Source organism: Ammospiza nelsoni, chromosome 3 (assembly GCF_027579445.1).
Source record: "Ammospiza nelsoni isolate bAmmNel1 chromosome 3, bAmmNel1.pri, whole genome shotgun sequence".
Lineage (NCBI taxonomy): Eukaryota > Metazoa > Chordata > Aves > Passeriformes > Passerellidae > Ammospiza > Ammospiza nelsoni.
In genome coordinates this window covers 30,487,810-30,503,135 of record NC_080635.1, presented here as the reverse complement: position 1 = coordinate 30,503,135, position 15,326 = coordinate 30,487,810, and the positions used below count along the sequence as shown (strand labels likewise).

Sequence of the window (15,326 nt, the reverse complement as noted above, 5' to 3'; positions counted from 1 at the left end):
CTAGAAGCACAGTTTCACAGTTAGACCATGATAACTTTTAAAGTCAGGTAACTTTTAAAGTAATTAATATTCCCTGGTGAAGACATTATTAGGCTTATGTTATATATTGCCTTTTATCCATATAAATCCCAAAGCATTTTAAGGACTATTCAAAGTAGTATGTATGACCAGTAATATTTTTACCACACATGGAAATGAAAACACCTGTGCTGAAATAACAATACTATTTGGTGCTCATAACACAATATTACAGATTTGTTGGAGTGGAAAGAAGTTAATAATTGACACCAAAGAGGAACCTAGGAAAGCAGAAAGTTGTAATTTCTTCTAGACTGCGGCACTAACCCAGATAGCATGCATTTTTGTCAAAAGTGGCATTTAATTTCATATGCTCACACACTGAAATCCTGTTTTTCCTATCTCATCGAATTAAAATTGCAGTCAAACACTACCACTGAGTTTCTAAATATATTCAAGAGAATATTAATGTACAATAAATACAAATAGAATGAGTTCAATTCATAGGTCACAAGTCAGGCTCCACAACTAACCTTAAATCATAAAATTTCATTCTTTCTTGAAATGATTATATTTAAACATTGCCAAAAGCTTACTGATTGCCCCATTTGTCCTTCAAACATTTTAAATGATGGAACAAATACTGTGTATTATACACTGTGTGCCAAATTTAAAAAAAACAGAGTGCTGTAGGTATCAAACCATGCCCTAAAACATTTCCTTCCTCATTAAAGCAAAATAGCTTTTCAGTAGAGGAAAAAATAAATTCTAACTGTACATGTCACTACAGTCCTCAGATGCACTAATCTCAGAAAAGGATTTTACAGTTTTGAAATTGCTGCACATCCTTGGGAGGCTACCTTAGTCTATTGCTTTTAGAGAAACACTAAAAACTACTATGAATTCTCAAAATCACAGAGGTTTAGGCATGTTATTTCAAAAGGCAGAGGTTATATGGGATTCCCATCACAAAAACTTAGAAAAGACCACTTCAGCTGAAGCTATATTAATAGTATACCAAGATAAAATGGTTTGTGAACACTACCTAAACAGCCAAACATTTATTTCCATGCAGCAGCTTTTTTAGATGTTGCTGCTACCAATTGTTTATACTGCAAACTTGATTTTTAAATCCTCAGCATGTATTTTAGGTACCAAAATCATAAATTTGTCTTAACAGATAGAAAATATAAGAAAACAGGTCAGATTTTATAACTTGTTGCTGCAGATTCATATGTACTTAAATATACCAAGAAACTGCTTTATCAGCAAGCAAACAAAAATCTAGTCCTTACATTCAGCAGAACTGCCAACAAAAGACTCCAGGTTTTTTTGTATTGATCTCTGCCTATTTCTCTCTGGCAAAATATGAGACAAAAAATTCCTATTTGGATTTTTACATTATGAATCGTCTGTGCACAAATGTCTCCCATCTTGCCATCTACACAACTTGTAGTACACATCAAAACTAGAAAAAAGGACCTAAGCAAAGTAATCCTGAGCAAACTAGATTAGTTGCCTTTTTTTCCTTCTCTTGGGCTATATAGTTACATGCGGGAAAGAAGCATTCAGTTATAAACGTTCTCTTAGATTCTGAAATAGAATGAATGAACAAATTTTGCCTGCAAAATACTTTAATATTGTGATGACATTTTTTTAGCACAATCAGTGATGAGGGAAAAATGCACCCCTCAAATCACAAGTTAGATTGCATTAGCATAGGCAATGCAGAAATTAAATTGTCATTCTTATTTTCAAAAGAGTCAACTCTTCAAAGAAAGGTTATTCAGGGTGAAAGCACTAGATTGCAATTTTAGAGGCTACACATGTCATATGTGATCCATGACAGTCATCTGAGTTTTTCCACAGCCAAACTCATCATTAAAAAAGATGAATTAAGCATTTATTTTACTTTCTTTTCTATTTAGGTTTATTAATCTTGCTTCTTTTCCTTTAAAGTTTACTTAAGAGGGTTCTAATCTTCAGAGGTCAGAAAGTATTATCATAACTCAAGATCTAAAAATATGGTTCTCCAGAGAAATTATGTTTTATGTCATAAGTCCTCTTTGTTAGATCTCTAGATTAACCCTTTTGTCTTCTATTACACTTTGTCAAGTTCCTCTCCTCCACATAGTATCAATATTTCTATTTCAATATCATGAAGCAGTTCCTTGCCTAAATGCTCAGGTTTATGGGAAGGCCTTATGTTGATTATCTCTTGCGTTAACATATTCCTACCTCTCAAAATATAACTGTTGAAACAGTCATCCTTGAGAAAGAACAAGTATTTGTGTTACCTATTTATGTTTTGTAATAAAATGCTTCTTCCTCTGTGTCCAGGTGTATGTGGTCATCCAGCAGGAGCACAGAACTACCTGACTATTCATATAATCTAAGTATCTTTCTTGTCAATGATTTATGATATATCCTTTTGGAAATACAGAGGAGGAAAACCAAAAAAGTTCTAAAAGAGAATCAACTCTATTGTAGTAAAGACACATTGCCAGTGCTCATATTATACAATACACTTTTTTATATTTACGTTCCGTATCCAAGCATGAAGGGAAAAAAGAACCTTACAGATACGGAAACATTTAATTTTAATTTTTCAGAATCCGTAAAAACAGCCTTGTGTGTGAATATTGGCATGTATTTATTCTGAATTTCCTTTGAACTACTATCTGGGTTTTTGGTGGGTTTTGTTTATTTGTTTGGTTTGGGAGGTTGTTTGTTTTGTGTTTTTCCATAAAACACCACGTGTTTATTATGCAGTAAGAAGGAAAAAAAGAGGGGATTTATATTAAGTACTTCAAAGGCAATTGAGTGCTTAGTCATAGAATCATAGAATGGTTTGAGTTGGAAGAGACCTTAAAGATCATCTTGTTCCAACAGCCCAATCCCCTTGCATCCCATGACTAGGGACACCTTCCACTAGAAGAGGTTGCTCAGGGCCCCATCCAAACTGGTGTTGAACACTTCCAGGGAAAAATTATACTGGGAATGTTTGACAATGCTTTGCAAGGACATATTTTCTTATCTTTACACGTCTGTGTATGTTGATACATGCCACATTCAAAAGTAAGTCTATAGTTAATGAGAATTTCTGTATTCTACTTTAAATTTCAATGAGTTACGACTTCAAGAGCCACCAATCAGATCCACTATAGAACACTATCATCAGAGAAATGCTTATTTAATTTCACTGTGGAAATACACTCACAAAGGAGATAGCAATTTACGTCCAAGGACTTCAAAAATATACATTTTATTTGAGAGAGAAGAGATGTTTTTCACCATTTTAATTTTGGTGGTATTAAGAAGATTGGAGCGGCAAATCTCACCTCAGCAATCATTCTGTTGGTGTCCCCCAAGAAGAGTAGGTTTAAGGCTTCCTCTTCATTTGTTGCTTGCTGAAGAGACAAGTTTTTCAGATGAATGTTTTGATCAGAGTCTTCCATTATTGTCACTTTTCTACATGCAAAATAAAAACAACAGTGAAAACTAGAGTTGTTTCATAATTTAATTTTGATCACGCCTAAAAGGTGAAATCTAAAACCAAAGTTAAATCATAATGAAAGAACATGAAGAATAAATTTATCACATGAAGAATAAATTATTCACATTAAAGGAAATATTGATGTCTTTTTTTACTGTCACCTCCTTTTTATTCTTTATTATGAAACTTCACATAGAAAAGAAATATAAGAAAACTGTACATTTTAGAGAAAGCTTTGGTATTTTTATTTATTGAGATATTAAAATTTCAAGAGTAAGAGATTAGATGAACCCTCACAAACAAATAATATGTAAGGGTTTGTTTGCTATTACCAAGTACAGATGATACATAAAGCATACCATTATTTTGACATACAAATGTACATGGAATATTTCAGAATCAACACATCTGTAGTCAACATGTTTCTAATAACTTTAGAAACATTTGTCAAGACTACTTCTCTTTTCATTTTTCTTAAATGGTAGTAAATACAACTGTAAATTATCCCCCCTTAAATTAAAAGCAAGCTAACAATGATTTTATTTATTCCCCCTATTAGAAATGTTCTTAGTTACACATCTATAAGACAGAAGCTACCAGTAAGGAATTGGATGCAAGCATCAAAGATATGGCAAAAGCTCCAAAAGAGCTGCTAAATATTACTGAAAATCCTTTTCACTTCTTTGAATAGTCCTTCAACATAAGATTTTTTTTTTCTTTTGAGACGGTTAATGAGAGTTAAAATTTATTGGCATTAGTAAGTAGACATTAGTGTCTCCTCAGCTGGGACATTCTATAGTACCCAACATGGAGGCCAAGTAGTTGCCTCACTGGATTTGGAAAACTCAGAGAAGAATCTGTTAAAACAGAAGTACACTAAATCTGAAGATAAATAACATGTCTTTCAGAGTGAGTTACATGTTCTGATACAATTTAAAACAAATTAGAGCATTTTTAAAAGTTGGAAGTTGTTTTTATTTAAACTAAAACTTTATCTTCTGTGTAAGTATAGATAATATTTTCTATACATACATATACACCTATAGATATACATATATGTATATAAATATTTTTCATGTTCTTCAAGATAAACCACAAGAGGGAGTATGGGTCTTGAGTTTTTATCAGTAGGTAGTTTTTGCTGGTTAATTACTCCAAGTTGCTTCAAAACCAGAGAGATTGGGTTTTGCTCTGCTTTACTTTCTTTTCCCCCACCCCACCTCAAACTGAGAATGAAATCAAGCATCAAAGCAGCATTCCATAGTATTGCTCTTAGACATTGTGGGAGTAGTTCACAGTCTGATGGTCAAAACATTCAAATTAATATAGAGAAATAATTTTAATACATTGAAATGCGCTCACTCTTTTCAAGAAAAATTGCACATAAAATACACACAAATCTTTGGTAATCATAACAATTGCTCTTCCAAGATTGCCTCCCACCATTAGCCTTATTTTTGTGTGGTGGTATAAGACATTTCTCATTTATTCCCAAAATTCAGCTTCCCCATTCAAAACATAAACCCCAAAGTATAAGTCTGGCCTTGCGTATCAAACTTTTGATAATGTCAGATTGTATTCTGTCTGCATCTGCATCACACACTAAAGCCCAGAGCAATTCTGATTGCAGTATACTCTTATTAACTTGTGCTCTTTCCTGCATCAACTCAGCTGCCACCAATGCAGGATAGCCTTGCACACTGAATGCTTTCATTTATTAAATTCTTGTTACTAGCAAATATTGACCTTAAAGATTCCTTTGATTAATTAATACTATCGCATTAATTTGTGCACTAAAAATGATAATAAAAAATCCCCTTAATATATTTTGGAAAACGAATGACCATTTTAAAAGTCAAGCTTCCCATTATTATATCTTTCTTTAGGGCTTAGAATTGAAGAAATATAAAGTAATCTTAAAAAATTTATAAACATTTAAGAATTGATCATAATGATGCAAAAAAACAACATATGAAGATATACAAGCCCTATGCCAATACATTAGCAGGACATAGTGATACTGTGTCATTGTGACGAGACTATAGGGCCACAATTAAATTTAGGATCAAGTTAAAAGAGAAAAGCAGCAAGTATGCATCTTGTATTCTGTTCAGAAGAACAGAATAAATTAATGGATACGAATAGGTATCTATTTGCACAGAGATAAATAGATAAAATAGGTATCTATTTATCTTTTATTAGGTATTTATCAGTTATAAGAAACAAATATGTTATAACTGCAAGGGACTTTAGCTTTTAGGAAAGAATTGTCAGGATAATCATCTTATGCATCATCCCAAAAAGATGATCTTTCAAAAGATAATGAATACCACATGAATGCCTGAATACCACAACAGAGGACAAAGTCAACACTTATTCAAGAGGAAAGGTCACAAAGTTATTCAGCTACCACCACCACAACAGCACACAGATTTGATTTTCTATCTGTCCTGGGCTAACTATATGTTGCTTTTATCCCCAGTCATATGTTCTGCTTATGCTGAATAATAAGTTTTGCAAATTTAAGACTTGTTTCAAGAGTGAAGTGGGGAGAGAAGTGTGGATTTTTATTTTCAGAAAACTGCACTCACTCCTCCACATTCCTCCTCCTGGACTGTTTTTTCTGCAGATGGACAGACAACAGGACACAGCTCTCCTTGGCTTTTAGTTAGTTTTAGCTAGCTGAGGCAAAGAAGTTCCATGGATTTTTTTTTTCTTTTCTTTGGACCTGTTTAAACCTGCTCTGGACTGAACACCCAGAAGGGCACTGGCAGCTCTCACCTGTGGTCCACCAGGCTGGGCCTGGGCCACGACATTTCCAGCACTGGAGGGACTGATAAGAGACTGTGTGAGTTGAGCTACAGCCCATGGAGGGGACTTCCTGAGTTTGTCATCTCTTTTGGAGCAGCAAGAGCTTTTATTGCTCAATATTGTTTAGGTTTAATTGTTCAATAAGCAGTTTTTTCCAACTTTCTCCAAGGAGGTATTTTTCCCAAACCAGCTGCGGGGAGAGGGCGGTTGAATCTGCAGTTTTCTGGAGGAACCCCTTTGGGGGTTCTCTCCCGAATTTGCCCTGAACCAGGACACCATCCAAGAAGAGAATTAGAGCATAATCTCCCTTATGAGACATGGCAGAACTATGAGATGAGTAAGGGCTCGGGCAGACTGCTTGCTTGACACATCATATTGTGATAGGAAATCCTTCCCACTGTCTCCAATGGATTCTGTTTTGAGACAACAAAAACACAGTTAGGCTGTTCTGGATGTTATGGACATGACTGGAGGCTGTTACATATTTAGGGTTAATGATTCATGTAACAGTGAACCTGAGCAGGCACAGCCTGTGAGGTGCTGTGCATGCAGTGGGGCATTCAGGCCCAAGTTGTGCTGCACAGATCCCTTGGCTGCCGAATAAATTCACTGAGTTCTCAGAAGAACACCTTCTAGAATGAAGTTGTTTTCTTGTAAGAAAATCATACAAAGGCTCGAAAGAGCAAAAGGGAGACCTTCTCTCCATGGCCAGGATCTGTACTGCTCTTGTGCAGTGTGCCATGGGGAAATCATTCAGGCTCTGTCCAATTCTGCATGGGTGCAGGGCACCCAGCATGTGATGGGATGCAAGATTTGCCTCCTATCTTCCTCCTCTTATTCTGTCTTACCAAAGCAGTTACCCCATCAAGCCATTTATTGCTAAACTTTTCTCACTGACATCTGAAAAAAGCTGTGCACTCTCTCTCACCCATCCCATCATGTAGAACAAAGGATCAAAACTGAACCAGTGAGATCAGTGATTCATGTATGAACAAAACATACAAAATCTGTTAGAATTTGTAGGCAACTTAAATAATCTCACTCACAAAAAAAAAATTTGTTAAATACATTTTGACATTTGCTCAAATGTTTGTAGAAAAGTTACCTTTAAAAAGCTTCACTGGACTTTATACTCTTTTTCAGGAAACAAATCAACATAAAACATGGATGTGAATAACCAATATATCTTGTATGCTGAAGTTATTGTATGCATTTTAAGTGTAATTTGTTTGAACTGTAATTTTAAAAAAATCAGTCTTTGAAGAAATTATTCAAAACAGTTTTTAGCTGTCTCCTCATTAAAGTCTAACCTCACAAAACTTTGTATTCTCTTAACCTTTGCTATTCACTAGTAACACAATGAGCACTCTTAATTTTGAAAGAATTTATTTCATATAAAAAAGTGAACAAGTAATATTATTAGCCTTAGAAGTATTAAATAGGGATAATTCTGAGAACACTAGAAATATATTATTGTAGGTTTATGGTTGGTGGTCAGTTTCCAAATTACAGAATTGGTACAGCCATTAAAAGGGGCTGACATTAACACTGTTGAGACTGGAGGAGAAAATCAGGTTTATTTGCATCAAAAAATCAGACTGAATAAAATGTGTTTCCTATATGTTTAAGATCATTCCTTTAGCCTTATTTTATTTTTATCCTTCTTTGTTAAGGAAGGCAGGAGTTATTTTAGTAGTTGCTTTAGCTTTCCATGTCAGCACTTTGATAACTCTTAAAGCCCTTGGAGGGCAGTAGAGAAACAGAAGAGTACAAACTCATTTGAGATAATTCATCAATATGCAGTAACAGGTTTTGTTTCAAAGGGAAATTATTTCACACTGACCCCATGGAACATAACAGTTCTGCATGTTACTAACATATATTGATATAGACATCATTGCTGATGTTTGAAGTTAATTGGCTCTGAGCTTAAAGGGTGGTTTCCTTAAAGGAAGACTGCATCATACTAAAAATTAAACACTTCCCTCTCAAAGAGGACTTGAAAGAATCTTCGCACAAAAGATTCTTTAAAGAAGACTTTAAAGAATCTTCACACAAAAACGGGGAATCCCTTTTGATGACTTGAAATTTACATTCTATTTTCCCCTGGCCACATCACTGTGGAGGAATTGTTGTCTGAGCTCCCTGACAAGTACCTCCTCAATTACTGCAGCTTAGATTATCATTCTAAGGCAAAACAGCACTAATTGTAGTTAGCCCTCATATGCCATCAGAGAGGTAAAGCAGTTACTTATTGCTTACCTATGAATTAATCTAGTCCTTCTCGACTAATGGTTCTATAACTTCAGTTTTTACATTTGTGCTATATATGATGTCAAAAAATTCCTTTCTTCTGGATAAATAAGAACACATTAGGAAGAACTTTTCTGATAGGCTGTAATTAAAGTGAAATTCAGTAACATTTGGTCACATATACACTACAACCAAGAACCTGTTGGAGATAAAAGGCTCATTCACAAATGCACAGCAAATTAAGAGCTTCAGAAAAGTATTCCTAATTTCAACACTCTTGCAAAACATAAGGTGGCAGTAAGTACTTAAATAGTCTCCTACCAGCTTTGCTTTATAGCAATTATTTCATACCTTTATGTGTTGAAAACAATCAGAATGTCCTTGTAGAAACATGGAATTCTCTACAGCTACAAACAGAATTAGATTGCCAATATTAAATTCAATTTCTTCATAGTTCTATGCAGGAATCTGTATATGTATACATATAGACATGCAGCTCATATTCATGCATTTGTCAGGAATTTATTTACAGAAAAGTAGTGGTTTTTGTGAGAATCTCTTCCTCATCTGGCAGACTTGGATGAAATGAGTAAGCAGAGCTAAGATGAAAATTTCATAGTCTACAGAATAAACAAAGTATGGCTACACACAAAACCTTGACTTCAGAAGCTGAGATTCCAGGTATAATCGTGTAATGTTTAAATGTAATGGACAATTTAAAAAATGTGTATTATTCCTTTTGCCTTAAGCATCAAATACAGTTTCAAGGTCTCATTTTTCAAGTACTATCAACAAGTCTGTCATGAATCCACAAGCCTTTCACAGCCTCTCTCACCTGAATGCAATCTGTGCTTAGTCCCTGCATTGAGCTGGTAATATAAAGATGAGTTTGCTGGTCAGAAGTACATATCTTTCATTCAAATTACATCCCCTTCTTTTGCAAGAATATGGATAGCAATACTATTCCAGAACAATCTGCACATCACATGAGGTTAACTAATCATTTTGCTTATTCTTCTAAAATGACACATTTCTTCAATACTCTTCCTGTCCATCTTAAATACTTAGGAAAGTATCAGCTGTGACTGCTAATATTTACCCAAGAACATAGGGTTTGAAGCCGTAAAAAGCCTTTGGCTTTTTATGGTGCTCAAAGCTTAGATGATCCACTGTGTGGTTGAACAGAAAATTATATATAATATGACACCTTTAAAGTATAAAAACCAAATTCTTTTTAATATTCTCATTAAATACAGGCTTTCAAGCAAATTTAAAGTTATTATTTTGTATTTTGCTTACTGCCACTAAAATATTAAGAGGTTTTAAGCACATAAAATTCTCCAAAAAATATATATTAGATGATAAACACCTGATATATTTTAAAATATGATTATTTACTTATAAGTAACCTCTATCTTTTAAGTAATTGAAATATAGTTAATCATGTAACCACCTATTCCTGCAATTTTTACTCCCCTTTTAGATCAGAATGACACTAGAAATTTTAAGTTTTGAATTCCCAGACTACAATATTAAAAAATAAACAAAACATATTTTATTAATTAAGTACTATTACACATAAAACATGTAACTTATGTAGGTATAGTTTTAGTTTACAGTACATATTTTCTTGATAAATGATGTAGTGGAAATAATGCCCATGTACAGTAAAACCTTCAAGCATTATTATTACTTAGCAGAGAAAAAATTTATTATCTTATTAAACTCATCCTGCAGTAGTATACACTATGCAAGTTTACAGGTAATTATGACTATCCCAGCATGCTTTATTCCTAATTTACAATCAAATTATCCATCAACTTTTATGTTTTAAAATAACCTTAACACACAACACAGAATTATTCTTTCATTTATTGAATCACCATATATAAACTTAATTGGAGCTTTCTAAAAATCACAATTATTAGGAAATATTCAGTACCTAGTTTTAAAATATGACATTTTCCAGAGCATGTGACCCCAAATATCTGTTTCAAAGTCACAGTTATATTATTAAAATTCAGTTTCTTTGAATTGAATAAATTCATCCTTGTAAAATGTTAAATTGAATGAGTTCAGATAAAATATTTTAAATAATTTAATAAATGAAATTATTAATGTAATAAACTTGAATAACTTGATAGCATTAAATCTAATAAGTAGAAAAAAGTGTAACACACTATTTACTATTTTCTGTCCATCCAAAAATGGACACAGCACTAAATTATACTATGCAAACTAGCCTCTGATTAAAATGTTGGTCTGAATGCCACAGGAAGCAGAAAATAAATTAGATTAGAATCCTAAACTTCATCATGAAAGACACTGATAATGACAAACAGTCTTCATAGCACGGATGTGTCATAAAGCAATAAATTCTACTTCCATTTTTCAGGTAAATAAACTGAAACAATTAGACCAATTCACAGCTCAGTCCCACACTTTGCATTTGTCTGCTGCTTTCCTAATCTCTAGACCAGCTTCTTTCATAAAGATCAATCTTGAAAATTACTTTGTACATACATATCCTAGATACCCCATACTGCATGAAAAAACAAAGCTCCATTTAAACACAAAATAATGTGCGCAAGATTTTCTTTAATAAATAAAAAAGATAAATTTGATTTATTTTTAACAAATAAAATTTAATAATATGTGAATAACATAATTAGTTATTTCAAAATAAAATTCTGTTGATTTTCTTTTATTGTCCCACTGAAAATTTTCAGCATGTTTCCTGCTCTTGTAAACAGCAATAAAATCACTGCTGATACAAGTGTCTGTTACAATCATGTTGAATGATAAAATCCACAGTGCCCAGCATTATTTCAGCGTACTTGCAAATCCAGTGAACAACTCACTTATTCACACCTATTGTTTGCTTAGCTATTTAAAAATAACACATACTATAAACTATTATTTCAGACTTGAAGACTAGGACTTGGATTTCCTATAAATTAGAAATCTTTAACTTCACCACCTGGAGCATTCATGATCTACAAACCTTTGTTTACTACCCTTCTCCAATCACTAGGTGCTAGTGTCTGATCAATGACTACCATTAGAGCAGCCATCTTTTCTGAAGGAAATATACTATTCTTTGGAGCTACTTGTGGCCTATTTTCTAGCTGTAACTTACCTTATTTCACAATTGCATATTCTAGAAAAATAATTATCCTTGAAGTAAAAGGTCCAAATAGAAGCAGGGAGATTCTCATTACTGCTGTTAGGAAATACCATCTGTTCCATGTCACTGCCCCACACAGTCATACATGCCATACAAAGAGACAGGGTGCCATGAGAAAAACAAGTGCACCTTCTCCTTGTCAGTGCCTGCAAGAGATCTCTTCTGCATAATAGCAGTGAACACTTTCAATCCTTTCACCTTTGGTTACTCCCTACCCTCCATACATGCAAAATAACAGAACACTTGGCCACCATTGACAGAACTGTGAAAACAAAGTATTTTGATTAAATGAACACTGAGATCAGTAGCACAACTTCAAAAAGTCCTTAAACAATGTAATAGCGTATACTAAAATGATTCCTGTTGGTTTTGATGATTTTCTGTATTTATTACTTACGGCAAATCTTCCATTTTGGAGGCCTCATGTCTTGGGTCCAGCAGATCATAACCACATTCATTGTAGATTTCTAAGTAGGAAACATGAGTCGTGTACACTTTACTGCTATCCTGGATAAGAAAAAAAAATAGTGTTATAAACAGAAGTCAGAGGTAGATTAGAAGACAAGTTTATTTCTGTGGCTTCTAGGTCACTTTCTCACTTTGTCTCTTTTCATGGGTATGGTGCACATATTCAATTTCTGATACTTTCACGTTTTGTGTTACCATATGCATAAGGACTCAAGAAGAAAAAAGGAGAAAAAAAAAACAACCCACAAAAGCTCCCAAATAAAATAGAGACACACACACACAACACTCACTAAAACAAAAATCCCCCACAGAAACCACCATTACCATGAGTTTAGTCTGGGATTTTTAATTGATTCTGTATACTTTAAAAAGTCTGTTTATATTTAGAACATGTGAGCTGCTTACAGAACTATGCAATATGGCATTTTTCACTTCTGCACTAAAAAAAGAAAGTTTTTATAAGAAGGTAAATGCTCATATTATGGATAGAAAGACTGTGCTTAAAGAAAATACAAAGCAAAAGTAAAAACAGCAACAAAAATAAGATTTGCTTAACTTAGAAACATCAATGACATACTGGTTTTCATTCTCTTCATCACAACATTAGAGCACTGTATATGATATGATGTCAGCTGTTCTCTGCAATCACAATTCTTTTGGTAAATTACATTGCCAAAAAGTAATTTAACACAACTGAGTTTTGCCGACAATTTTCCCCTGCCCCAAAGTCAAATCCAAACAACATAAACCTCAAAATAGTGGGCTATGATTTCCAAAATTAAAGAAATAAAAGAGAATTAGAAAATCAGTCACTTTTTTTTCAGCAGACAAAACCACTGTGAAAGCACTCATATCACAGTTGAAATGTAATAATTCAATCCACTGCAGGTTTTTTGCAAAATACTTTGAGATATAACTTGTCAGTTTCATTTAATAATTATTTCCCGTGTTTTTTTAATTGGTTATGACAGTTCAATACTTCAAGGGACATAATTTAAAAGATATACTACAGATGGATGGAAAAAATGTAGTAAGGAACAGTTCAAACAGGATGCCATGGAAATAGGAGAATTTCTAAATGAAAAGGAGATGTTATTAAAAACAAAGGGCTTGATTTGCTTCTCATTTAGTTCTCCAATTTTGTTTCTTTGGTTTCAAATTGTGCTTTGTCCAAGTAAGAGCTTAACAAGTCTTGCATTTCATGTCCCTGATTTCACTTTCTCCTGTTTCATCCTACTTAGGGTTAGAAGGCAAATGATTCTTCTCCACTATTTGAGCATCTTCCAAACCATAGTTGTAGGTATAAAGAAATGCAACAGGGGACAGATATGAAAAGAAATGCAAGAGGAAAGATAAAACACCAAGAAGAGATCCTTTAAAATGCACTAAGAAAAAAAAAAATGAAACAATGATGTGGAAGCAGGAAAATTGAAATAGCCCCATAAGTGTAACTAAGTATAACTTTTGATCCAAAACCCAGTCTGAAGTGGGAAACATTTGTATTTCTGTGTTGAGAATCTGACAAACATACGAGTAAATTCTCATCTAGTTATTTTTCTTTACTACATAATTAACATTAGAAAAGAATGTTGGTGTGTTAGCACTGTTTGTTGTTGGCAATTACACGATAAACCTGTTCACTTTCCACAACAAAAGTCCTCCATGGAGGTTGTGTGAGCGCAGCAGAAAGTCTAAGATAACATGACCATGTGTGTTTTTTTTATTTCCATTCCCACAATGGCAAGTTTTTGTGCACCTGTACATGCTGTGTACATTTACCTGCCAAAGCCATATTTCCAAAGAGCCAAAGTAATTACTCACTCTTGTTAACCCTTACTGAGACAGGGCATGTTAGTGCGACTGAGTCGTATACCCTTCTGCAAACAGATTGGTATTCTGCAGTACACAACTGAAAGAGTATAAATGTACAGTGGAATGATTTATGTTAACGGCAAATCATATTTAAATTGGATTAATTAAATAGCTTTGCTAAAATGTGAAGATTAATCAGTCAGAGGCCTGGTGGAATATATGAAGAGACAAAACATAAATTACACCAGACTCCTCTCTTCACTTTCTCCTATAATTATAAAAGTACTGGAATAATTGACTGTGTTGACTCATGTAAGTATTTCAGACACTAAAAGAAAATTAAATTTCTCACAAACATAATAAGCATAACAACAAAAAAAATCAGTGTGCTTACTCTGACACATCCTTTCACTTATTGACTCATTTCATCACATAAAAAGTCAACAATGAAATGCAATGCATGCAATACAAAACCAGAGTGGAGCTGATGTAAGCGTTAGACAAGGAGAACCACTTGTGTGATCTGAAGGTATGCTGCATCAACTGAAAATAGCCTGGGTTTTACAACAACAAAAGCCCCCCCTAACGATGCCCATTGTTTTCAGACTATTGCAATAAATCAGGTAGCCAAAACAACTACGCATATATGCTTGCACACAGTAAGTACCGTGTCAAGTTAGATATTTTGTTAAGTATTAGTTTTAGGACTTCCACTACTACTATTATAAAAACAACCATAAGCAACAGTTAAATATTTGAAACCAGACATTAGAAATTAACAGAAAATAATGTTCCATACCTTCTGCAATTGATCAAAAATATAAGATAAAGTCCTGGGAATGATGCCTCGATCACTGTAACGTTCTGCTCCTCCTGTGATGGTAAAAGTTTTGCCACTGCCTGTCTGACCATATGCAAAGATAGTACCATTGTATCCAGCCAAAACACTATACAATTAAAAAAAGGAAGATAATTAACATTTAAGGTAGAACATGTTGTCCATGACCAACTTTGTATAGAACCAAAGTACAATTAACAGTAATTCTAAATTGCATAGAAGCTATCTTTGGTAATACAAGAGTACACTTTAATATATATACTCTAGATTCTATAGAATTTAAACTATCTAGAATGGAAGGATTTCTTGATGCCTTGACTTAATCCATTATTAGTTCATCATACTTATTACTATTTACACTACCTTTTCATACTTTTTAGTTTGGCAGATGATTTTTTGCAAAGATGACATTTAATCTCTTTAAAGACTGTAGATGTCTAGAA

General features: G+C 33.6%; 1 protein-coding gene across 1 annotated transcript in view; it reads right to left on the bottom strand.

The window, feature by feature from the left end:
* KIF6 (kinesin family member 6) overlaps positions 1–15,326 on the bottom strand; it is a 156,796-nt gene that overhangs the window by 125,133 nt on the left and 16,337 nt on the right. Inside the window, exons 4-6 of the mRNA XM_059467441.1 lie at positions 14,845–14,992; positions 12,163–12,272; positions 3,360–3,489 (exon numbers count right to left, since the gene is read on the bottom strand). Coding sequence (XP_059323424.1) covers positions 3,360–3,489; positions 12,163–12,272; positions 14,845–14,992 — 388 coding nt within the window. The remainder of the gene's footprint in view (positions 1–3,359; positions 3,490–12,162; positions 12,273–14,844; positions 14,993–15,326) is intronic.